This window comes from Heterocephalus glaber, unplaced genomic scaffold (genome assembly GCF_053883595.1).
Source record: "Heterocephalus glaber isolate CG9 unplaced genomic scaffold, H.glaber_assembly_v1.0 deba00001442, whole genome shotgun sequence".
Taxonomy (NCBI): domain Eukaryota; kingdom Metazoa; phylum Chordata; class Mammalia; order Rodentia; family Bathyergidae; genus Heterocephalus; species Heterocephalus glaber.
Genome location: NW_028258296.1, coordinates 53,653,482 through 53,679,668, shown reverse-complemented (window position 1 = coordinate 53,679,668; position 26,187 = coordinate 53,653,482). Strand labels below are relative to the sequence as shown.

The 26,187-nt window shown below is 39.3% G+C and overlaps 1 protein-coding gene across 7 annotated transcripts in view; it reads right to left on the bottom strand.

The window, feature by feature from the left end:
- Hao2 (hydroxyacid oxidase 2) overlaps positions 1-26,177 on the bottom strand; it is a 40,389-nt gene extending 14,212 nt beyond the window's left edge. For 3 of the 7 annotated variants that reach the window (XM_013075559.3, XM_021265771.2, XM_013075560.3), the window contains exons 1-3: positions 26,019-26,164; positions 3,389-3,527; positions 561-712 (exon numbers count right to left, since the gene is read on the bottom strand). In XM_013075559.3, the coding sequence (XP_012931013.1) occupies positions 561-712; positions 3,389-3,519 (283 nt within the window). In that variant the 5' untranslated portion in view covers positions 3,520-3,527; positions 26,019-26,164. Of the gene's footprint in view, positions 1-560; positions 713-3,388; positions 3,528-9,552; positions 9,596-23,395; positions 24,406-24,474; positions 24,557-26,018 lie in introns of those variants that run through there. The other 4 variants (XM_004853836.4, XM_021265770.2, XM_087213326.1 and 1 more) reach the window with 4 other exon arrangements.
- Positions 26,178-26,187: the final 10 nt, after the last annotated feature.

The window sequence follows — 26,187 nt, the reverse complement described above, 5'->3', positions numbered from 1 at the left end:
CCTGCTACAGATATCATTTAATCCACAGAACAATATTGGGTATATTAGAGCCTTCAGAAAAGAAAGCAGCCTTCTTGTAATTTAATGAGGTAGAAGGGAAACATGTCAGGGAATGGGGAATATAATTCCACTGGAAAAGCTTGAACTTGGTAGTAGTACCTGCAACTAGAAGGATGCTAGCTCTACCACTTCTTTGCTGTGACCTTAAGTTTCATTTCCTATATCTGTTAAATGAGAGAAATAATGCTACCTGTCTTGTTGGGTGATCAAAATAAGTTAATAGATACGGAAGCATTCCTTAGCGGACACATGTTAATAGTGAACACATACTAATGACAAGGAGCTTGGCGATGGTGATGATGATACTGACACTGCTACCTCTACTGAAATATGTATTTCTCATTTCCCATTTTCTTCATTTCAATGAGCTTTTTTAAAAGCAGGTTACGGCCACTTTCCTGCTACAAGTCATGTGCAAAAGGCCTGCCACTGCTCTGAGGGAAGCTTCCTGCACATGTCTAGCTTTCTGGGAAGAGGCTGAAGACAAGATTGGTTCATACCTCTGGCTGTGCTCATTTCTCCATCAGGCCAGGCAATGCGGTGGAAACCTGTGGGTGCGATGCAAATGGGGGCACTGATCTCTTCTCCTTGGATTGTGGTCCTGGTGTCCACCTCTGACACATCTCTCAGATACCTTGGACGGAGGCGGAATCTGTGCTAGACAAGAAGAGGAGGTCATCTGGAGAGACGAATCTCCAGCATGGCAGTGTTGCCTGGAGCCCCTGATGCCTGGCACAGGGCTAATCCAGACTGGATCCTAGTGAAATCTTGCTGGGTACAGTTGGCTGATCCTCAGTAAGCAGTTTAGGTCCACGAGGAGGCTCATCTTCAACATCGTATTCCACGTTGACCCAACCCTTTTGGAGCTGCTAATGTACCACCGCCCGCATCAATCCCTGTTTTGCTTTGTCAGGTTTCTGTGTCTTTCAGCCTTGCCTCCCTGAGTAAACTCTCAGGCCTTGAACAGCTTCAATGAGTCATCATAACAAGGTATAGAAAGGAAACGAAGACATAGGAAAAAGTTCCAGGCTCATTCCCTCCTCAGCCAGCAACAAATCCTTAGGAAGCAAGTGAAGGGCCAATGAAGAGGATGAAGCCCAGAAAATGATCATGACTTTTTTGCAGGAGGCTAATTCATTTGACTATTTGACTTAAATACTGTACTGCTTCAGAAAAAGATAGGATAATTCACAAATAATGTTTGTAAAACACAATTTTAAGACAAATAAAGACTGAACCTCAGAGACCAAAACCTGTTTTTTAATAAACATTATTTTTGCACATAAACTTAGGAAAATCTCCTGGAAATATTAATTGTGCAAACTTGAGCAAATTAGCCTCTGTTATTTCATCTGTAAAATATGAATAAAAAAACAAATTTTCTACAACTTTTATGAGGACAAACTGTAACCAAACATTAAAAGTATTCAGTGAGGGGCAGGAGATTTAGCTCAGTGGTTCCTCTGGCTGCCTTGCAAGGGCAAGGTCCTGAGTTCTATCCCCGGTACAAATACAAACAAAGAAATAAACAAAAGTGCTCGGTAGTTTGCTAATCAAATATGAAAATATAAAAGAGGCTAATGTTGACTTTGTATTCCATTTTTCAGTTTTCTCTTGACTTCTTTATCACAGGAGTCAGGAAACTTTTTAAATAAGGGGCTGACAGCTTTGTGTGTTATACAATCTTTCACAGTTATTCAGTTCTGTTTTCATAGTGCAAAAGCAGCCATAGACAATAGTAAATAAATAAGCATGGCTGTGTTTCAATAAAACTTTATGGGCACTGCAATTTGATGTTTATATATAGTCATATAATAATTCAGTCAAGAACAGACACACACACACACACACACACACACACACACATATACAATGGTGGACTGTATGGATAGGGGTCTGTAGTGTCAGGGACAGCACAGGGACTCAGGTCCCACGGAGTAGGAGGAAGTGGAGAGAACAGAAGTGGTTGAGGTTGCTTGAAAAAACCCTAAAATGTTAAATGTTCCCACATCAGGTGGTTACTGAAGCAACTAGGCAGCCCCAGTAGTTGAGTGACACAGGTCTCAACAGGATGACTCACTTGTGCTAATTGTGCAAACTTAGCAACAGCATAAAGACTAATGACAAGCTGTTCCCTCTAAAGACTGAGGGAGAGGTTGAAGGGGGACACACAAACCCCAATAAAAGCAACCACAGTCCACACATTGGGGGCTTTTCAGCTCTGGAGCCCCCTCTCTTTGGAGAAGTCTGTATTGCTTCTTTGCAATAAAACTCACTTTCTCTTGGCAACTTCTTGGACTCCTTTCCTTTAAGTCTATATTGGACTGAGAGTACAGAATGAGGAACATTATAAGGTTGGTGGTTGAATCCTGAACACAACAGGACCCTAAGATTGTATATCCTACTAAAAGTTGTAGCCATTTTAGTTTGTAGAATTTATCATGTTCACACAATAATGAGATTCTCTAACCATGTAATTCTCGGAATATATTCTGAGACACATGATTATTAAGTGACACGTGACTATAATTTTTACATCTCTTCTTCTTTTGGCTTTTCTGCCCCAAGCATTTAAAAATGGAAAACCATTTTTAGCTTGTGACCTACACTAAAGTAGGTGGTGGGCCAGACCTGGCTTGTAGCTATTGTTGGCTGACTCATAGTCTATTCTCCTATATGTTATGTCCAAGTCTTCCCCTTTGAATCAACCTTCTATCCCCTCTAAGACTCCTGAGATCATCATTATTTTTCCAGACTGAATCCTCCCTCCTTTCTTACATGTTTTTCCTCCAAGACAAAAGGTCAGGAATTTAGGACATCTGGGGCTAAGAATGTGACAAGTCTTTCTGTACTCTTATCCCACCTTTTTGGGTTGCAAAATTGTGAAAAACAGAAGATAACTCATTTGTGCTTGTTATAAAATAAATTTTCCCTCTATAAATTCTCTGTTTCATCATCTCTCCAGCCCCTATTCTTCTCCCCCAAAAACAGAACAACAAAAAGACTTCTTTTTGGTACTAGAGAATGACCCCAAGGTCTTTGCACTGAGCATGCCTGGCCACACTCCCTCCTTTACATTTTGAAGTAGAGTCTCACTAGATTGTTATCTGAATGGGACTTAAACTTGTGATCCTCCTGCCTCAGTTTCCCAGAGTGCTGGGATCACAGACGAGTACCACAATACCTGGCTAAAGCCCAATTATTATATCTTGAGCATTCTTCTATTCTTTGGAGAATGAAACTAGGACTACACTACAAACAGCATCATCTAAGGAGCTCTCAACTAGTGCACTTAGCATAACAATAGAAAGGATTCAGAAGAGCAGACCTTTTAAATGCTGCGATGTTGTCATCCCGGGTGATGCCTTCATCAGCACCGCCTTCAATAAAATCCCAACTTGTCTTAGATAGCCGCTGTCGAGCAAGTGCCTCAAAGTCTGTCAAACACACCAAGGACATTTCTGGACCTTCAAAAAACCAAACCAAACCAAACGCAGTAAGAACATGGCCAGTGTAGAGGAGACGGTAAAAGGGGAAGTGACAGTGCCAAGCTCTTTGGGTGCAGCATCTGTTCTCTGCTATTCTTTACTTTAATGGAGTTGTAACTGGCAGACCAAAATGGAACTTGAAAAATCAGATATTTTTGTTCTTTAGAGGTGAGCAGCTTCTCCAAGTTTCTCTTACTGAGCACATAATCAATGCCCTCCTCTCCTTAGCACAGATAAAGTGACAGAATATGCAGGTGGAGATTCCAGAAGGCTGGAGTCCACTTTCCTTTCCATAAGAAAGGGGAGAATGAGCTGGAGATGGAGGGAGGTGATAAAGCAAGTTTGGAGATCTACCTTATCTCCCTGTGCTCCCACTCTTCTCTGTTCCTTTCTATAAAAGATTTTTTCCCAGCTGTACATGGTGAAATGGTGATTTGAGGCAAATGGGCCCCTCCATCTCTTTAGAGCTAGCTTTGAATAAATCCTTTTTACCAAAGTAAATGGCCTCCTTTGCTTTAGTCACTGGTGAGCCAGCCTATTAACCTAAGTGGCTGTAAAAGAGTAACTGCCCAAGATGCTGACCCCTAAACCATACTGCACTCTATCACCTCTATTCCCAAGTTCTGACTATTTGGTCTCCTACACACTCCTCATGTTTTTCCTCCTCTGCTCTACACATATAACCTCAGATCCAGATTCTGTCCTAACACCTCTTAAGACATTTAAAAAGTTTCCATTTTTGTCTCTTGTTGCCACATGTGTTCTCCATCTTGTTTCCTTCTAACTGCCTGCTTCCTAAAACATGAGTCTTCTCATGCCTCTATTCTCCAGTGCCCATAGCATGCCCATGGCATGGTACTCACAGCTTTCTAGGGCCTCCTTAATGTTAGCCTCATCAGCTGTATTTCTTCGCACCTTTCTCTTATACTTGTAATTCAAGTCACTGTGTGGGAAAATTGGGCTGAACTGACACCAACAGGAGTCCCAGGAACTTCCAGATGTCCAAATTGCCTGAGGCTATGGATGATATAGGGGAAGGAGCCCTGTCTGTGCTACTCCTTGACTAGGTCATTGCTTATTATTTCTAGGAAGCTAAAATGTCAACACCTAGTTTTGTTGTAATTTTTGCTAACTTTGAGACAAAGAGTGTACTGGATGTTGTTTCCATTTCCTCTCATCCACAATCTGAACTCTGTAAACTTGGAGCTTGTTGTTTTGTTACAACAATCCCAGAATAAGGAAAGAGGATAGTTTTGGTTCACTGTAGCAGGCACCTCTGCCCAGTATTAGCAGGATATAGTGGCACAAGCTTCTTGCTCTTCCATAATCCAGCTGTGTTACATTGGAAGTAGTCCAATCAGCTAAGTTCACTTCTAGCCAAGGTCAACTCAGCTCCAGCTAAATTCCTCCCCTCTGAATTAACTGTTTATTCTCTTCAGCAAAGATATGCTTGTACCTTCATTCTACAGTCCTGCCTGCTTGATATTTGTTATGAGCAGGTGTCCCAAGGCCTGCCCACCTTGCCCCCTTCCCCCACTTGTAATGAAGAAACACTGGATATCCTGGGACTTTTTTGTCTTTGCTGCCTAGCACAGCTTAGATCAGCCCAAGATTCAGTTTCTCTCAAGTCTCTGTCTCTGTGTTTTTTTTAATTCCCACTTTCCTATCTTGTGGATGTCATACTGGTTTGCAGGAGGCCAGGACCATTGCAGGGGTCTCTGGCAATTTCCATCACCCTTTCCCTATAGGTCCCCAGTAAATTTCCTCAACATGAGCAGGGTGGTAGAGTCAGTCAGTCACAGCATATAGGATTCTCACAAGAGAGGATTCCAGATGAAAAAACTGAGATACCATAAGTCTGAAACTCTAATTAACTCCCAGGCAGTAAATATCAGTGTAAAAATTAGCCAAAGACTGAGTAGAAACTGAAAAACCAAAGGGCTTTTAAGTTATTGACTGAAGGAAAGAGACAAGTCTCAGGAACTAGAGCTTTACCAGGATAAGATCATCTCCTCTAAGGGGGATGGGGTCATAGGGCCAGATGGAATGTGGAGTATGAGATATCTTGGCTGGAGTACAAGCCAAGACCTTGTACTTGTACTTGTACTTGAGACTTTCCAAGCCAAGCCCAAATCTGGTGAAGTCAAACACTGAAGTATCCCTTAACAATTACTTATAAGGGAGAAGCCCACTTGGACAACTGCTGCACAGGCATGCAGGCCACAGCCATAGGCCTGCCCAGACAACATCTTAGCAGGCAACCAGGCATCAGTCAGAGGATCACCTGGACACCATCAGTAAAGGTGCACAAGCCCCAGCAAAAGGCCTGCCCAGATACCATCTGTAAGTATGTGCAGGCCCCAGCCAGAGGCCTCCCTGGAACAATTGGTAAGGGCACACAGATCACAGCCAGAGGCCCCTTGGGACAGCAACACAATCAGGGATTCAGAAGGCCATCATTCTGAGCCCAGGAATTGGCACAGTGGTGAGCAGTAGAGAGAAGGCCTCTCCCAGGCTTGTTGAGAATTGAAGCCATATGGGAAAGCAAAGAGAAATCTCAATAAAGGCACAACAGACTGCAGTGTTTGGTGAATTGTTGGATCAGCATCTCCTACTGGAACCAAACTTGTTGCAGGGAAAGGGCTGTTAAAACCTGCAGTAGAACTGTGGAAGGTTCAAACCCAAAGGAGGTCAGGAAGCTCAATTCCAGCCTCACAGCCAGAAACCAGCCTGAACTTCTGTGGACTATGGCTGACTCGCTGAGATCAATCAACACAGATGTATATGCTAACCACGTTGTCCACCGGGGACAACAGAGACATGCCTTGAATGGGACGTTTTTTTCCTTCTTTTCTCCTTCTTCATTCCTTGCTTTTCTTGTTCCTGTTTTTGACCTTTTTTTTTCTCATTTGTTCTAATTTTTATAGAAGCAAGAATATGGTTTCTGGTTTTTCTGTTGCTGTCAGTTTGTTCTGTTCTTATTTTTCTTTCTTTCTACAGTCTTCACCAGTTTCCCAGAGTTTGCATGATCTTCCTGTGTCCTCCAATCTTACTTCAAAGCTTTCCCTCTTCTTCTATTTCTCTACCTGCCCCAGCTCCTTCTAAATCTCCCCAGAGGGCAAATTCACTATGTTGAAGGGCTTATTTACTGAAAAAATATACTTCTGGTTGGTTCTAGATTTTAATATATAACCACAAGTCAAGTTCATGTGGTCAAAGGTGGTAGATTAATAGTTATCACATTTTGTCATTTTCTAGGATGTGTTTAATGCTATTTTTGATGCTGATTGTATTACTTTGGCCACAGTGATGTGATTGTTCTAGTCAGTTGTCCTTCCTGGTATACCAAGACTGAGATTGCCTAAAGGCCGTTACAGACTCAAAACCCAGAGGGCAACTAAACCTGAAAGACAACCCAGGAAATAGCCATTCCCTAAAGGTTCTAAATACTAGCAATAAAGATACTCAAGCAATAAGGATTTTACAAGTAGCAACCCAGGAATTAAACCACAAACATCAATAACAACAACAACAACAACAAATATAAATGGGAAGACATGTAAACAAGACTCAAAACCAGACTTCCAGATCACCAAAGCCAAATGCAAGGGACAACAAGATGGAACAATCTGAAACTCAACCACCTGGACTCCCTGAACTGGCAACAAAAGAGGATCTGGAAAAAAATAAAATCAGAAATAATTTTTCAGATAACAACAGAGATTGTGTCCATAGTGAAAGACATAATTAATAACTCTAGAGCAGACACAGATAAAAAAATAGAGGAGCTCAGAAATATGATGGAATCCCAGCATATGAAAGAAATGGAATCCATAAAAACAGATTCAAACAGATATCCAGGAGATTAAAAGGTCTATTGAAAGTTTACACAGCAGAATGAGCCAATATGAGGCACAATATCAGACATAGAAGATTGTAAGTAGTGATCAGGAAAGGAAATATTTCTTTAAAATAGCAAAGGACCATGAGAAATAAATCCAGCAGCTGCTAGATGATGCAAAGAGGAATAACATAAGACTAATTGGAGTCAATGAAGAAACAGGAGATGGTACAAATGACATAAAAGAACTGTTCATAGAAGTAATTGCAGAAAACTTTCTGAGCAGGGGAAAAGAATTTGACATACAAATCAGTGAGGCATATAGGACTCCATCTAGCCATGGGAAAAAAAAAATCTACACCTAGGCATATAATAGTCAAGATTCCAGAAACCCAACAGAAAAACAAAATACTACAGGCAGTTAGAGAAGAGAAACAAATCACATACAAAGGCAAGCTCATCAGAATAACAGCAGACTTCACAACACAAACCCTCGAGTCAAGAAGAGGCTGGAGTGAGGTATTTCAAACCCTAAAAGAAAACAACCACCAACCCAGATTGTCATACCCTACAAAACTATCTTTCAAATTTTATGGGGAAATAAGATACTTTCATGTCAAACAACACCTGAGTACTTTCATAAATACCAAACCAGCACTCCAGAAAATTTTAAACAAGATCCCAGAAAAAGACAATGAGGGTCACAACCCAATGAAGCCCAACAGAATAAATTTACTGGATAAGACAAGAAATCAAATGCAAAGGAGGAGAAAATCCAACAACAGGAAAAGGTCATGACAAGGATAATTCAATAAATGTCAGTTATAACCATCAATGTTAATGGTCTCAATTCACCAATCAAAAAAAAAATGGACTGGCAGAGTGGGTCAAGAAGCAAGATCCAACAATGTTCTCCATACAAGAAACAAACTTAATTCAAAAAGAAACTCATAGACTGAAAGTTAAAGGATGGGAAACAATACTCCATGTGACAGGAACCTGAAAAAAGGCAGAAATAGCTATCCTCTTTGCAGATCAAATGGATTTCAAACTAACACTAATTAAGAGAGGCAAAGAAGGCCACTGCATCCTTGTAAAGGGAACAATCCAAGAGGAAGAGATGACAAACATAAATATATATTCCCCAAATACTAGTGTGCCCAACTATATAAAACAAATATTAATGGACATGAAAAATCAAATAAGCACCTATACAATAGTAGTGTCATAAATAGATAGATCAACTAGACAAAAAATAAATAATGAAATACTAGGAATCAACCAAACTCTTGAACAAATGGACTTAACAGATATTTACAGTGTTCCACCCCACAAAATCAGAATACACATTCTTTTCAGCTGCACACAGGTCATTCTCCAAAAGAGACCACATAATTTCTCATAGAACATTTTAAAGTAAATGCAAAGGAATTGAAATTAACTCCTGTATATTATCAGATCATACTGCAATAAAATTGGAGATCAATAGCAAAAGAAACCACAAGAATTTCATAAGCACATGGAAATTGAACAACACACTCGTCAACAATTAATGATTCACAAAGGAAATTAAAGAAGAAATCAGATAGTTCCTACAATTAAATGACAATGCCAACACAACATATCAGAATGTATGGGACACAGTGAAAGCAGTCTTACAAGGGAAATTCATAGCACTAAATACCCACATTAGGAAAACAGAGCAAGCTCAAATAAACAACCTGATGCTGAACCTCAAGCTTCTAGAAAAAGAAGAGCAAAGCAAACCCAAAGCTCATACAAGGGAGGAAAAACAGAGCAGAAATCAATGCAATGTCGACTAAGAGAATGATACAAAAAAAAATCAATGAAGCAAAGAGTTGATTCTTCAAAAGAATAAACAAAATGACAAACCCTTTGCCAACCTTATCAAAAAACAGGAAATAAAAGTCCCAAATCTATGCAATTAGAAATAAAAAGGGTGAAATTACAGTGGACGCAGCACAAATCCAGAGGATCATCAATATCTTTGAGAACCCATACACCAAAATGGAAAAAGATGGAAAACACAGAAGAAATGGACAGATTTCTAGATACACATGAATTACCAAAGTTGAAGAAGACCTAAAAATTCTAAATAATATAATATCAATCAGTGAAATTGAAACATAATTAAAAACTTACCAACTAAGAAAAGCCTGGGTCCTGATGGCTTCACTGCTGAATTCTACAAGATATTTAGAGAAGAACTATTGACATTGCTGTTCAGATTTTTCAGTAAAATTGAAAGGGAAGCAATACTCCCAAATTCATTCCTGGAAGCAAGCATCACTTTAATCCCAAAAGCAGAGAAAGACCCAACTGAAAAAGAGAACTACAGGCCAATCTCCCTAAGGAACATAAACAAAAAAATCTTCAATAAGACACTGGCAAACAGAATGTAGATCATCAAGATCATACACCTTGACCAAGTGGGATTCATCCCAGGGAGACAGGGATGGTTCATCATATGCAAATCAATATTTGTAATACAATATATTAACAGAGCCAGGACAAAAACCAGAGGTAGGGAAAAGTTAAGAAGGGAAAGGAATAAATATGAGAAAAAGAAAAAAACAGAAAAAAGTCATTGTAAATAAGGAGATGTGGAGGGGTTGAAGAGAGGGCTGGGGAATGGGGAAAAAATTAAGAACCAAGATATATCATGTAAAGGTACAAATTCCCAATGATGAACGTCATCATACTGTATACCTAAAATGTACCAATAAACTTCATAAATTAAAAAACAAAATAACACAAAACAACCAAAAAACCCCACAATTACTTATGGGACTAAATGAAAAAAAGTGTATGACAAAAAAGAGCCCCTGCAGCACATGGATCCCAGATGGAAGCTAGGAGGATGAATTTGGACCCCCGCCACAAAAGCTTTTCATAGGAAGCCTTTTCAGTGAAAGGGCAAGAAGGTATTGAGGTATTGATTTGTATATAATGAAGCAGCCATATTTAATTCAACACATTTTTACCCAACCCTTTGAAAGGTCCATAAAACTTAGTCCAATGAATCAATAATTGCATTTATCCATCTATATTGCAATTATTTATTATTCTGTGTACATAAAAGATTTAATATACCAGGGCTAAAAATATTATTCTCTGAAAAATGAGATTGCAATTTTGGGCCTTATCTGGTTTTTAGAAACACAGATTTCAACAGAGTTGTCACTATTCCCTGATAAGTGTGGTCTACTGTGTCTGCAATGTTTGTACGAGCAATGTGATTTATACTGAATACCTGCTTTCCTTCCTGGAGGCTAGGATTTTGGTATAGAGGGTGATTATATGACTATTCCCCAACACAAAACTCTAGGCATTGAATCTCTAATGAGCTTCCCTAGTAGTCAACTTTGTACATATACTTTCATTTCTCAATGCTGGAGAGCTATTGGGGACCTTTGGAGACAGAAACTCACATTCAGCCTCCTCTGTTCTTCAACTTGATAGAGTTGTAACTGGCAGTGCAAAGTGGATCTTTAAAAGTCAGATTTTATACCTAATGAAGAGGAACAACTATATATAATTTAAAACTCTGACTTCACTGGAAGTGGAGTCTTGGAAGAACACACCTGATTTTGACCAGATTTTGCCCCATGAGCTTTTCCCTTGGCTAATTATGCTTTGAATCTTTTCACTGTCACAAATCCTAGCCTCAACTGTATACTGAGTCTTGTGAATCCTGCCAGTGAGGTAACAAACCAGAGACCCCAAACACATGTTTTAGCCCTAGGCTTTGGAGTATTATATGACACTGAGTTGCTGTTTCTAAATGTTCATTGCTTGAATTTAACACTCCCCTGTATGTCACCTCTGCTTTATTGGATGAGAATTCTCCACCAGGTTTTAACCCCTGATATCCTACACACTGCACACTCACAGAAATACCCTTCTGTACATTTGTAGCACAGAAACTGCACAAAGCTTGTATCTAATCCCATAGAAATGGCTCACACTCACTTGGATTTACTTGCCTGGAATAGCATGAATAATGTGAAAGCTGTCTGGGAGTAAAGCATTAATGCTAACTTGCTAATACATTCCCTCAAAGTCATGGTTCATTTGTGATCTAGTCTTTTGTGGATTTTTTTCTTAGAACCTAACTAATTGTTCATGGAAACACCCACAACTCAGTGGAAATGCAAATATCCTCCACAATTGTTCCTTTGGCCAGAAGTTTGCAAGGAACCAATCCAAGAGCATTATTCAGTTCTCCTTGCTGCTAATTGGCTGCTGTCCTTAATCCATGTCAGGCAGATGCCAGCTTTCCTGCATAACAGGTTGCTCTACTGCATGTATCTGATGTGTTCTTGGTTGGTTTTATTCTTTTTAAAGCCCTAAGATCTGTAAAATGCCCCCCAAATGCCTTGCTCCTTCTAAGAGTTTATTAATACAGTATTTTATTAAATTAAGTTAAATAACTGTGGGAGACATACCACATTTAAACTATAAAAACCGACATTTATTGGCATTTTTCTGACCACATCTGAAATTCACAATTTTTCACTATTCGTGGGTGTTCTAGGAACATAACTCCTGCGAACAGGGGTCTATTATACAGCAAACACTATTTTATCTCACTTTTATATCTTTACTAATCTCTTACCCTCTCTTCTACTAGTTCCTCTCAATTTCTCTGTGAAGTAGACAGAAGTATTAGAGATAATGGGATATTAACCTCCCATTTTGCATTTGAAGAGAATGAGGCCTAGAAAATGAATACCTTGTGAAATATTTGTTAGTAAATTATTACAGGAGATGGTTCTAGAATTGTGCCTCCTGGTAGCCTCTGAAGAGAGATACTGTATTCTCCATTTTCAATTTAATAGTAAAGAACAAGGTAGTGCATTCACATAAATTATATGTTATATGGAATTTAAGAGATTTTAAAAATATAACTGTGGATTATTTTCTTTTAATAACATATATAAAACTTAATAGAGTATTTAGTACATTATTCTTATTGGAGGAATAGCATAAGACTTAACAGTTGAAGAGAAGAATAAATTTGTGGTTCAAAGCTTTTCCAAAATTTGGGAGAGAAGAAATTTTCAAAATGCGATTGTTTTAGATTTCAGTCTGATCTATACTGGAACTGAAGCTCCCAGAAATTAAAGGGAGTTTTCAAGTTATTGAATGGTTTCTAGTATTCCCATTTTATTTCATTTTTATTCCAGTATTTATTTCTTCTGTTCTTTACTACAATTGTTCGAGAGGAAAAGATAGAATGAAATAATGAAATTTTTATACACTAGATATAATTTTAGGAATGTTCATTCGTTTAACCCCTTCAGCCTTTTTGTTTTATGGTTTTAAAAAATGGAAAGGTACAGTAAACAGGCCAGTAACAAGAAAGCTAAAATCTACAAGCAAGGATGTTCAGTCATATTTGCTGCTAAAAGTCTAAAGATCAAACTCTTTCCCCTGACTGAGGACTCAGACTAGACCTGGCAGGCATTAGAGAAAGACCTTGCTTTTTTCTGTATAGTAACCTGACCCAATCCACTTAAAGAGCACACTTCAAGATTTAATGATTCAATTAATTGATGTTGGTGTCACTTTAGGAAGTTGGTTATCAGAGTTTATATTTGCATGAAAGATACCCAGGGCATTCTGTGAGAAATCTCAGCACTCCTTGAAAATTACAAAAATGGTAAGCCATGGAAACAAAAAGGGGGAAACAAAGTCTGCCTCTGAGGACTCACTTTATGGTGCACTTCTTTGATGCTATAAGATGTCCTTCAAGACTCTTTTGTTCCTAGGGAACAAGGCCATCCCTGAGGGTTCAGTGACTGGTACAGAATTTAATCTTTGATGAAATATGTGAGAGAATAATTTGGTTCTTGGAAAACATACATCTTTTCATGATGCTTTTGAATTTGAGATTTAAACTCTGAACACTAAAGCATGCTCTGTTCTGTAAAGGAACTGCTTCTCATAGCTGGGAAATAAATAGTTGATGAGGTACATACAATACACATCAGCTAAAAAGTGATATATGTGCCCCTATGTTCATAGCAGCACAGTTTGTGATAGCTAAAACTTGGAAACAGCCCAAATGCCCATCAATGGGAGACTGGATAAAGAAAATGTGTTTTTTTTTTTTTATAAAATGGAGTACTACTCAGCCATAAAAAATGAGCAATTAGAGACATTTATAGCTAAGTAGATGCACATTGAGGCAATACTCTTAAGTGAAATAAATAGGACACACATGTATAAATACTGAATAGTTTCTCTGGTGTGAGAAACTGAAAGTGTAAATAAGGACTCAAATGTATAATAGGTAATGTGAAATAGGAAGAAAAAGGGCAAAGGGGAAGGAAGTGGGAGGGATTGGGGAAAGGATAGAGGGGAATGGGATTAATATGAGAAAATGGAAAAAGAGGAACAAAATCTTTGTAAATAGGGAGGAATGGAGGGGCTGAAGGGAGGGCTGGGCAAGGGTGAAAAATAAGAACCAAGAGAGATTATGTAAAGGTGCAAATTTCCAATGACGAATGTCATTATATTGTATACCTAAAATGTACCAATGATTAGAATGAATAATCGATAATGTAAAATAGGAAGAAAAGGTCCAAAGGGGTAGGGGTAGTGGGAGGGGCAGGGGAAAGGAAAGAAGGGAAAGGAAAAATGATGAGAAATGGAAAAAATGGAAATAAAGTCTTTGTAAATAGGGAAGGGTGGAGGGGGTGAAGGGAGGGCTAGGAATGGGGAAAAAATAAGAATCAAGATGCATTATGTAAAGGTACAATTCCCAATGAGAAATGTAATTGCACTGTATACCTAAAATGTACCAATAAAAGAATTTAACAACAACAAAAAAAGTAAGTGGTTCATTCACATTAGAGTGTACTCAGGGAAAGGTACTGATAGGGAAGACAGTCCTTGCAAGTAGATGGGCCAAGGCTATAAATATCATAGCATGAAAGATAACAAAGCTTGAGAGACCATTGCGGAAGTGTTACAGGCATAGGTGGGTCAGACATTCTAAATGTGATAATGGCCAGTTTCTAGGGCTTTAGAAGGGTTGGGACTTGTTCCCTAGGAATGTGTGCCAAGTTTCTCTGTGGAATGGCAGAGACAATGTCAGGAACTACACATTACGGTTTTGCTTTGAGAGATAAAGTCTCCAAGGTTGGTAGAATAAGCTTTGATCATCATTACAAGTTGGGGGACGTTTCCTAAGCCTCAAGGATAGCAGTTTCAAAGGGCAAAGCCACCCGCATAGCAACTGCAGAGTTATTAGGAGGAGGCTCTGCACGTGGTGTGAATGATAGCAGAGAGAGGAGGAGCCCAAAGTCTCAGTGACAATATAAATCTCAAGCAGATAGCCATTAATCATGGCAGAAAATACCCCAGGGACTGAAGCTGAGACCCCCAGAGAGACCTCAACATGGGGAGGGAGGGGAAAGGAGAAGTTCTTAGATTACCCATAACAGCAGTTCAGTCTTCAGAGTAAAACTGGGTCCAGAGTTTTGTGACACTGAATGGCCTAAGAACTAAGGATTACACTGTTTGAGAGCAAAGGAACAAAGGGCCTGGGGAGAGTGGATAGACGCAAATCCAAGTAAATACTACTGCCAACACTGCTTCCTGGGTTTTATCAACACAAGGTCCAGGAAAGAGAATCAGCCCTGGCCTTCTCCTTGATTCCTCCCACCCTGCAAGTGAAGGACTCAGGACCACATCCGGATATGATGACCATGTGCTTTTGTTGTTCATTCTGTTTTGTGTGATATAGTCTGTACTCTTCAGTCCATCAGTCCTTAACCATGTCATTCACATGTTTTCCTTTCTAGTAATAAAGCTTTCCCTCTTGATCTATAAGCATGTTCTAATGTGAGGAGGATGACATTTGGCTTCTTCAGAACTGTCTCTATAGTCAGGGCAAGGGAATGATTCATGTCTTTGTATTCTTATAGGTACAGAGGACCATAATATTAATTATGCACAAAACAGGCTGTGAAACGTTAACCCCACAGAGAGGCCCAGCATTCCATCGGTGAGTGCCAGCAGATCCTGGGGAGCAGCTGTGTGACCCAGACTGGTGCAGAAATGGGAGGACCCCAGCTGGGGTCTTCCCCTAAACCAGAGCCTTAGGCACACCCTGGCAGGCCAGGAGTTTGCCTAGAGAGGAGCTGCACTGGCACACAGGCTCCTACCAGAGGCCTGCTATTCCATCCTTAAGTGTGGGTAGATCCCCTGGAACAGATATGTGGCCCAGACAAATGCAGCAGTGGGTGTATCCCAGCTAAGGCTCCGCCCCAACCCCAGAGGCTCAAGCAACCCACCCAAGCCAAAGACCTGCCCAGAAAGGGGCTGCACGGGCACACAGGCTTCAGGCAGAGGCTCGCCATGCCATCAGCCACAGCCAGGGACCCACCTGGAGAAGAGCTGTACAGGCACACAAGCAATACCCAGAGGCATGCCCCATTGATAACATTGATAAGTGCAATGAGACCCTAGCCGAAGCCTGTGCAGACAAGAGAAACTGTGGTGCACAGCCCCCAACCAAAGGCCCTCCCAGACAACAGCTACATAGGGGCCCCAGAGAGAGGCACACCTAGATACCATCCCAAGTGTGCTCAGGACCCAGCCAGAAGCCTGTCCAGGCAAAAGGTCAGCTCAGGGATCTAGAAGGCCATCACTCTGTCACTCTGTACCCAGGAAATGGTGTACTGGTGAGTAGCAGAGTAAAGGATGCTTGGTGGCTTGCTGAGAATTCAATATCACTGGGTGACCAAAAAGACACCTCAATAAAGTCAAAGCAGGCTGCATCTGTTGAAATGAGAAGACACGTAAATAACTCCCCAAACCAGACTTCCAGAACACCCAAGGCAACCCCAAAGGGCAACAAGATGGAACAGTCTGACAACCACTTGAACTCCCTGAACTGGAAACAAAAGGGGACCTGGAAAAAATGAAATCAGAAATAATTTCTCAGATAAGAGCAGAGATTGTGCCTCTAGTACAAGATATGATCAATAAATCTAGGGAGGACACAGATAAAAAAATAGAGGAGCTGAGGAACACGATGGAATCCCAACAGAAGAAACAAATGGAATCCATAAAACAGATGCAAACAGATTTCCAGGAGATTAAAAACTCCATTGAAAGTCTACACAGCAGAAGGAGCCAATGTGAGGACAGGATTTCAGATATAGAAGATAGGATTGTAATTAGTGATCAGGAAAATAAGAATTTCTTAAAAATAGTAAGGGACCATGAGAAATCAATCCAGATGCAAAGAAGAATAACATCAGAGTGATTGGAGTCAAGGAAAAAACAGGAGAGAGTGCAGATGACATAAAAAATATGTTCACAGAAGTGATGGCAGAAAACTTCCCAAACAGGGGAAAACAACCTGACATACAGATAAGTGAGGCATATAGGACTCCAACTAGCCATGATAAAAAAAAACTACACATTTGCATTTAATAGTCAAAATTCCAGAAACCCAACAGAAGAACAAAATTCTACAAGCAATTAGAGAAAAGAAACAAATCACAAACAATGGAAAGCCCATCAGAATCACAGCAGACTTCTCAACACAAACCCACAAGGCAAGAAGAGCATGGAGTGACACATTTCAAGCCCTAAAGTAAAACAACCTCCAACCCAGATTAATGTACCCTGCAAAACTATCTTTCAAAATTGATGGAGAAAGAAGATACTTGTATGACAAAGAGCACCTTAGGAACTTCACAAATACCAAATCAGCACTCCAGAAATTTTTTAGACGATATCCTAGGAAAAGACAACTATATTCACAACCCCAGGAAGCCCTGCAGAATGAATCCATCAGGCATGACAAGAAATCAAACACAAAGGGGGAGAATCCAACAAAAAGAAAAAGTCATGAAAAGGATAAGTCAATACGTATCAATTATACATGTCTCTATAGATACATTTTCACATATGATACATGCTATGTGTCACTCTGATGAGAAAGGGCACCATGTCCAACAACACTGCTTGTCCACCTTTGCTGCCATGGGAGTGCCCAAAAATATTAAAACTGACAATGGTCCCTCATATGTTAATAAATTTATCCAAAAATTCTTTCTTATTTGGCATGTTAAGCATAGTACTGGTATCCCATATGATCCACAAGGACAAGCTGTAGTAGAAAAAGCCCATGCCACCCTCAAACATTAATTGCTTAAACAATCAAAAGAAAATCAGCTGCCTCCACAAGCCCATTTAGATCTAGCTGTTTTTGTACTTAGTTTTTTAAGTCCTGTAGCAGGCTTCACATAATCACCTGCTATGTTCCACTGGCATACAGATGCCACAACTAAGATTCAGAAACCACAGGTCCTTTGGAAAGATGTCCAAACAGGTAAGTGGAATGGCCCCAGTGCCTTAATAACTTGGGGGACAGGTTTCGCCTTGTGTACTGACAGATAATGATGAAAACTTGTGGCTGCCTCCCAGAATGTTAGACCGTGGGTCATGCTGGTGGAACCACCAACATCTCAGAGAACGGGTGATAGCACCCCAGCCGAGAGCGATGAGCCAGTGGCACCTGAGCGACCCACCTCACCATCAATGACCAACAAATCCATGGCAGGGTCCAAGGCTGAGATGATGCTCCCAGAAGAATAAGTATATATTTATGGTAAAAAAGGGGAGGCTAACTTAAAAATGTTCTTTTCACATTTACAGGCATAAAAGCACCTACATTCCTTCTGATTCTAATCTCAAGAGATCTCTGTTAATTGACTACAAAAGTTTTTGACAAGTCTTATATACAATTATAAACCTAAAAACCATGAAAAGTATATTATAATTCAATTTGGCCAAATATATTTGAGTGGACTCTAATTTTATAAATTGTCATATGTGTTTGTCTGTTGTCTGTTTGTCCATTTGTACAGTTGAGCTCAAATTTTTCCCCCCCTTTTCCTTTTCACCTTTTGAAAAATTTTTTTCTTAAAAGACATTCACCTATTACTCAATTGGCTTACAGATAAATGTTATTAAGTTAAAGGCATGCCCTTCTTCCCCCAGGTTGCTAACTGGTCAAAGTGCCATTGAGATTTATTTTACAAAAGTAATGTGTATTGTCGCCTACTTGCAATAAACAAATTGCAATAAGCAGTTATAAAAATAAAAAATATTTATATTTTTTATTATTTGTTTGTTTGTCAAAGTAAATAGAGACCATGGGTACTCCCTTTGGTGAATAAAGAAGCGGCCACCCAGAAGATAATTATTCTGGTCTTAATTCACTGAAGTGATCCCCTAGTAATTTTCATAATCTTACAGAAAACACACCGACACTGGTCATGTTCAAAAGACTAATTTCTATGCCATCAACAAAAAAGGGTTATTAGAAAGATGCTTTTGGAGCAATTCTAGGCAACAGAGACATGGCAGGGGATATCACAATCCTCAACTTGAAACTATACTACAAAGCTACTGTGATAAAAACAGCATGGTACTGGCAAAGAAACAGAGCTGAGGACCAGTGGAACAGATTAGAAGATGCAGAAACAACTCCAGAAACACTCAGCCACCTCATCTTTGAAAAGGAGCCAAACACCCTCACTGGAGCAAAGATAGCCTATTTAATAAATGGTGTTGGAAAAACTGGATTTCAACCTGCCAAAGATTAAAACTAGACCTGTATCTATCACCACGCACTAAACTAAGATCGAAGTGGATTAAAGATCTAAATATTAAAACAGAAACACTAAACTTGCTGGAAGATAAGTTAGGTAGAACTCTTGAAGACATTGGCATAGGAAAAGATTTTATGAATAAAACCTCAGTAGCACGGGAACTAGCACAAAAAATCAACAACAGGGATCTCATCTTACTAAAAAGCTTCTGCACTGCAAGAGAAACCACCAAGAGAGCTAAGAGACAACCTACAATATGGGAAAAAAATTTTAGCAGCAGCACCTCAGACAAAGGACTACTATCTAGAATATATAAAGAACTGGAAAGAATCAGACCCCCCACATTTAAAGACCCAATTCAAAAATGGGCATCTGAAATGAACAGACATTTCTCAGAAAAGGAAGTAAAAACAGCAAATAAACATATGAAAAAATGTTCAACATCACTGGTCATTCGAAAGATGCAGGTGAAAACAATGCTGAGATTCCACCTCACCCCAGAAACAATGGCTGCTATCAAGAAATGAACCAATAGCAAATACTGGCGGGAGTGTGGGGAGAAAGGAACCCTTCTCCATTGTTCGTGGGAGTGCAGACTGGTGCAACCACTGTGGAAATCAGTATGGAGATACCTCAAAGAGCTAGGACTAGAGGTCCCATTTGACCCAGCTAGTCCCCTGCTGGGTATCTTCCCAAAAGAATTAAAAGAATCATACCACAGCGATATACGTAGACCCATGTTTATAGTAGCACAGTTTGTAATAGCTAAAGCTTGGAACCAGCCCAAGTTCCCATCAACTGGAAACTGGATAAAGAAGGTGTGGTTTTGTTATAAAATGGAGTACTACTCAGCCATAAAGAATGAGAAACTAGAGACATTTATAGCTAAATGGATGCATATTGAGGCTATACTCTTAAGTAAAATAAATAGGACACACATGTGTAAATACCAAATCTTTCTCTAATGTGAGAAACTGAAAGTGTAAATAAAGACTAAAAGGTATAATAGATAATGTGAAATAGGAAGAAAAGGTCTAAAGGGGAATGGGAAATGTGAGGGGCAGGGGAAAAGAAAGAAAGGAATGGAATTAATATGAGAAAAGGAAAAAATGGAAACAAAGTCTTTGTAGATAGGGAGGGATGGAGTGTTTGAAAAGAGGGGAGGGAAATGGGGAAAAAATAAGAACCAAGATGGATTATGTAAAGATGCAAATTTCCAATGATGAATGTCATTATATTATGTACCTTAAATGTACCAATATAGAAAAAAAACCCCACAATTGTCTTGTTTATAGAAGTGAGTCTGGCTAAAGCCTCCTTGGTGAAGTCAGTGTAACTGGCACCCAAATTCCATTCCCACAACGAAAAACTTCAGACTAGAAGAACAGTGTTCTAATTACAACCATAAATTTGAGAATGCTTTGTCTTTTCCTTTATGAGCCTGTTTACATTCATTTCCATAGAAACCACTGGTAGCTCACCTTTAACCCAGTTGATTGTCAATAACAGTCAGTGCCTGGGACTGGCCAGCGCCTTTGTTGGTTGCACCAGCACTGGTTGTCCTGGCACCCCGCTGTCTCTCTTCTAGTTCTGTCTCTTAGTGTATTTTTTTCTCAGGCCTGTGTCACACACTGGGCAGGTGGGTACTAGAACCTGACTACAGGGGTCTCTGGCAATAGGAGCTTTGTATATCAAGAGCTTTTGAGGTTCTGGGTGGGGGCCACCTTTTTATTAGGTACATGTTCATCATGGAGCTCGCATACACAGTAAGGCCATTAGTTACCCATTGTCCTGCCTTCTCAAGCCACGGTGATCACAAATTTTGTGTGTCAGGACTGAAAGACAATTAGAATATTTGTGCTTAATGGAGCTGAGAGGGACTTTAAAGGGACACAGAGATGCGGCTGGGTGTGGTAGGATTAGAAATAAACCCATCTCCGCCTCCATATTCAGCACATTTTCTGAAATAGTAAAGGACTCTTACAATTACTTCTAGATAGGCTGGCAGCATAAACAGAATTAGATTCTCCTTACTTAAGAATTAGATTCTCACCATAGACCTGAGAGTCCTGGAGGCTCACCTCACCTGCTCTGGATTTCACCATTCCGACTCTTCTCATCTTCCTGACTCTGGTTAGGCCATATCAGCAGAGAGGGTTTCTTTCACTTGAAGGTGGGCACACAGAATAAACCTGTTTTCCTCCAACAGTGGACTAGTGTTTGTGGCATCCCAAGACCCCCTTCTTCCAAATGAAGGTGACTGATATTATTAATTTTATGAGCAGAAACAAGCTATTTTTTGCTAAAGCTCATCTTTCCCATTTGAAAAGCTGCAAGTTTTTGCTTATTTCAGTTTAAACTGTACTATGTTTGAAGCCACCAGAAATTAAAGATTTGGTTGTGGTCTTTCAGGTCCCTGCATTCTATTTCCCCTAAATACAGACCTCCAATTAGATGAGGTTATATTAATATTCTAGTTCAGCATTTACTTTGTGGAAATAAATACAAAATATGGAAACAGTACAGTATTTTGGTTTATATGCTAACAACAAATAACCTTGAGCTCACAGCCTGCCTTATTTCTCCTCCCCAACCTGGAAACCTGTCTTTTTCAAACTGCTCTGGACCTCTAATGCCACCTTATGGTTTCAGTAGGAACTACTCACTTTATCATTTCCCTTTGATAACAGGATAAATGTTCTCAGAGTACCTGTTTTCTTTGCTGTCAGAGAAATCAAAATCCATCTTACTACATATGTATACCTCTTCCCCCTGCCTCAGCTTCTCCAACTCATTGACTGATCTCAGGAAAATCTTTTCCACCCCTCTTCCCTTTCCCTAATCTCTCCCATTTCCTTCCCTTTCCCATTTGTATACCCAGAACAAATCTCTTATGGCAGATGAAATCCATGCTACATAGTCCCTTATGTCAAGAAAGAAAAAGTTAAAAATTTTTAAAAGTCATATTACAGTTAGTAAAATATTTCAAAGGCTTTTAAAAATACCCTCAGAATTACCTCAAGATTCCTTACATAAATTTCCATGGAATTCTCTTTTCTTCTAATTAAGACTGATATCCTTATCATTAGCCTTTATAAGAAATAAAATAAACTGTTTATTACATGATTTTTGTGGCTTTCAGTGTTGGTTAATAACTAGGAATCCACCATTGATTTATAGTCATTTACATTTGAAATATGCCCATTGTCTGCTTCTTTGTGAATCAAAAGTATATTTTAGTCACTTGGAAATCTAGTCACTATTTTAATACTATTCTTTGAATGGGAAAATACATTCTTAACTTCAAACAAATGAGTTCCAAGTACAGACACAGATGCAGATGTTCATATAGTCCCATGAAAGGTGGGGAGTTTCTTACTCTGTTAAACAATGGCACAGCTTTATCATGGAAAGAGCCCTGGAGACAGCATGCTGGCTCACTGAAACAGGCCTGCAGCTGTGACAGAAGCAGCACTCCCCAGTCACCACTAGGGTTTTAGACTAGGAGGGCTCCCTCCTACGTTCTGACACCACTGACCTGTTAAAATAAAGATTCACTTTGGCATTCCTGAAGAAAAAGAACAATAAAACTACAACCCTTTATCCAGGGCTTTGTTACGTGCCCTGGATTGTCTAAATTGCTTTACAAGGTTAATTTTTTAATCCTCATGATAATTTACAACCATAAGTATTGTTATCCCCCTTTCATAAATGGAAAACAGGTTAAAATACTTTGTCCAACAACATACATTTAGGAGTGTGTCCTGACTTCAATGACCCTGCTGGAAAGCACTATGAAAAGAAGAAAATGTGTGCTGGCAGCAGTGGTTTATAGAATGACAGATTGGCAATGTCTGTAGGGGTTTGAAAAGGCATAATCATACACAGATTTTCCCTGCCCACAACAAAATCACAACTTAATCAGAAAGTAAAAAACAAAACGAACAACCAGACCAAAACATCCTTATTTAGCTGGTCATTTAAAATAATTTCTTATGAAAGAAAATATATAAATGACAAAAACATATATGAAAAGATGCCTCACTTCATGTCATTAAAGAATGCAAATTAAAAGAGCAAAATACTAGTAAAACAGCTATTAGAATAGTCAACACCCAGAATACCACCCTACCACTAACAATAAAAAAACTCTTACATTTAAATTGGCCTTAAAAGCCCATAAGCATTCTTCTATATATTATTTCATCTGATGCTCGAAATCATCAGATAAGAGTAAGGGCAAACAGAGGATGGATGTAACAGTTTCACTTTATAGATGAAGAAATGAAAACCCAGAGATTGCAAGATTACAAGCTAACATGACAAAAATGGCAAAACCTGACCTGGAATCCTGATTCATTTCCATTACATTTGAATCAGCCTGGAGTGTTAGTGGGTGGAGGAAACACTGAGTCTGTATTCTGCGGTATCACATGTGCTGCATAATGTGAGCTTGGCCAGTTCCCACAAAATCCAAGCCACTGGGAAAGGTATTGTGTGTGACCCTGTGAGATCGTTGCCCCACCTCTTCATTTGCTTGGGATAGAGTATGCAAATAGCTGTCAGAAACTAGCCAGGGATTTAATTCAGCAGTTTCACTGCCTGCCTCACAAGCTCAAGGACCCGAGTTCAATCCCTGGGACCAAAAAAAAAAATTAAAACCAAGAAATTACACAGTGGTTCAAAACAGTCCCTGAACTCTATTTTTTTCTCTACACTTTGAATGTCTGAAATGCTCCAAAATCTGAAACTTTTTGAGATCCACCATGACACCACAGGTGGAAAATTCCACACCTGACTACAGATATTAGGATACAATCAAAATACAGGTTCACTAAAAATATTTATGAAATTACTCTCAGACTATGTCTACAAGGTGTGCATGAAACATAAAAGAATTATATTTTTAGATTTAGCCTCCATCCCCAAGATGTCTCATTAAACATATACAAATATTCCAAAATTCACAAAAATCAGAAATGTGGAGCACTTCTGGTTGCAAGAATTTTGCATAAGGGATACTCAACCTGTACTGACTTCATATTTTTTACGTCTATCTAGATCTATCAGAGGCCATCACTGGGTGGTAGTAGGAAAGAAAGGAAAGGGAGATGAAAGTGTAGGTTACAGAGTGAAGCTGTGTTTCTCTTCGCCTTCCTCCTGGCACTTTTTTGCTAAGGCAACTGCTTTGATGAATTTCTGAAGCCATTGCTTTCCACTGCATAAAATACTGAAGGCTGAAGGAACCAATAGAGTAAAGAAGATAATCTCTATCATAAGCTTTATGACTTGGTGAACATGGACTTGAATCTCAGCTTTGAAAAAGTAATTTCTGAAAGAAGAATATTAGCAACTATGCTGCAGGATGCTCATAAGCATGAGCAATCACCCTTATAGCCTTATAATGTTTCCAGAACAGTACCTCTTTTGGAGTGAATTGTCAATGAATGGCAGATCTGCTTTCGTCATTCCCCTTGTTGATAGATATATTTTCATCTGCGGTTCTGGAAATTGGAAGCTGCCTCAATATTTGAATAAGTTAAACTCTGTGCCAAATTTGCACATTAATTTATCCAACAAGGTTCATCAAGACATTCTCAGCTAGGATGACAGAAGCATTTATTGCTCCTCCTGGGCTTCCAATGTTTCTTAGTTGCCTAAAGATAGACAGGGTTACAGGACTTTCCAGTGGGTTGGATGTGACAGTGACATGTGTTATTTCTTTTCTTCTGCCACAGCAAACTAGAGGCCATGTCCTCCAGAAGGCACTGCTATAAGATAAAGGCAGCCTGAGTCTCAAATAACCTTTGGAAAGGAATATCCCTGGACATCTTGTACAGCAAGAAAACATATTTGTGTGTTAACCCACTAAGGTTTTAGGATTTACTCTCTACTATAACACAGCCTAACATAGCCTAGTATATCTAGGCATTGTATAAAACACTACAGATTAAAAAAATAAAAACCCTATTTCTTGTCAGTCTCTCAAGAATCTTACAGTCAAAGCCTAAGACAGGCTTCAGTAGCTCATTCTCTGTACATTAATATGATTAAGAGAATGGCAGAAGTGATTTCCTGGGGAGAGTTACCTGAGAATTTGGGAAATTTTCCCATTGCCATTCAAATATTACTCCACAGATAATATTCAACTTCATCTGTAAAAGTTCTAATTATTATCTATAAAATTAAAATATGGATCGCTAGCTCAGGGATCTCATGAGAAGCAAAGAATTTTGTAAAATGCAGAATAGCATAGTGGTTCACAGTAAAGGCTTTGAAACTTTTGCTCTTATTCAGAGGTAGAAGACCATGGAAAATCTTTCTCCTTTGATACTCTTTTCAAACTTTATTCTGTTTTATTCAAGTATCATCTATCTTTATATCAATACTACTCTGTCTTGAGTATTATGCTTGTATACTTCTCGCCAAATTGATCCTTGACCCAATCACAATCCCAGAAGTCTCTTCCATTTCAGGGAATTTGTAATTTAGTTCCAAGTAAGTGAAGACCTCAAAGAAACTATACCAGTCTAGTTGTTTGAGAACTACTAACTTCTTTGCTTTTTAGAAGCAGTAGCCCTGTCACTCTTTACTTCTACTTGTGGCCAGGAAGCTATGGTCAACATAATAGATATATCCCCAAAGACAGAAGTTACACATTTTGGGTTTTCAGAACCCTTTTGGTGAACATATTTTGACTTGTTTTCCTAAGGAAATGTATAAATTTTTTACCATGGGGTTCTCAGACTTAACTTTGATGGACCTAACTTGTGTAGCCCCCTTGATAGCAAGGTTTCCTCTGCCAGTGTCCCCAGTGTCCCTTCCACCTGTCTGCATGTGACCTGCCTTACCAAGTCTCTTATCTTGTGAGTTCAGTCAGCTCCCTCAACACCTTACACAGGTAGTGCCCTACCTGTCACTTGATCTCCTCCAAATCTAAGCACACAGAAAGCACCCAACACAAACCTGATTGATTCCAACGTCTTCTAGTGCTCAGGAACTGTTTTGTCCACAGGCAAACACTCAATGCCTGGCTGCCTTCTGGATATGGTAGGAAATAGTAATTCCCCACCCATGGCTCAGAAATAAAGAAGATCAAAGCTAAAGAATAACCTTTTAATGAGGACAGTCAGCA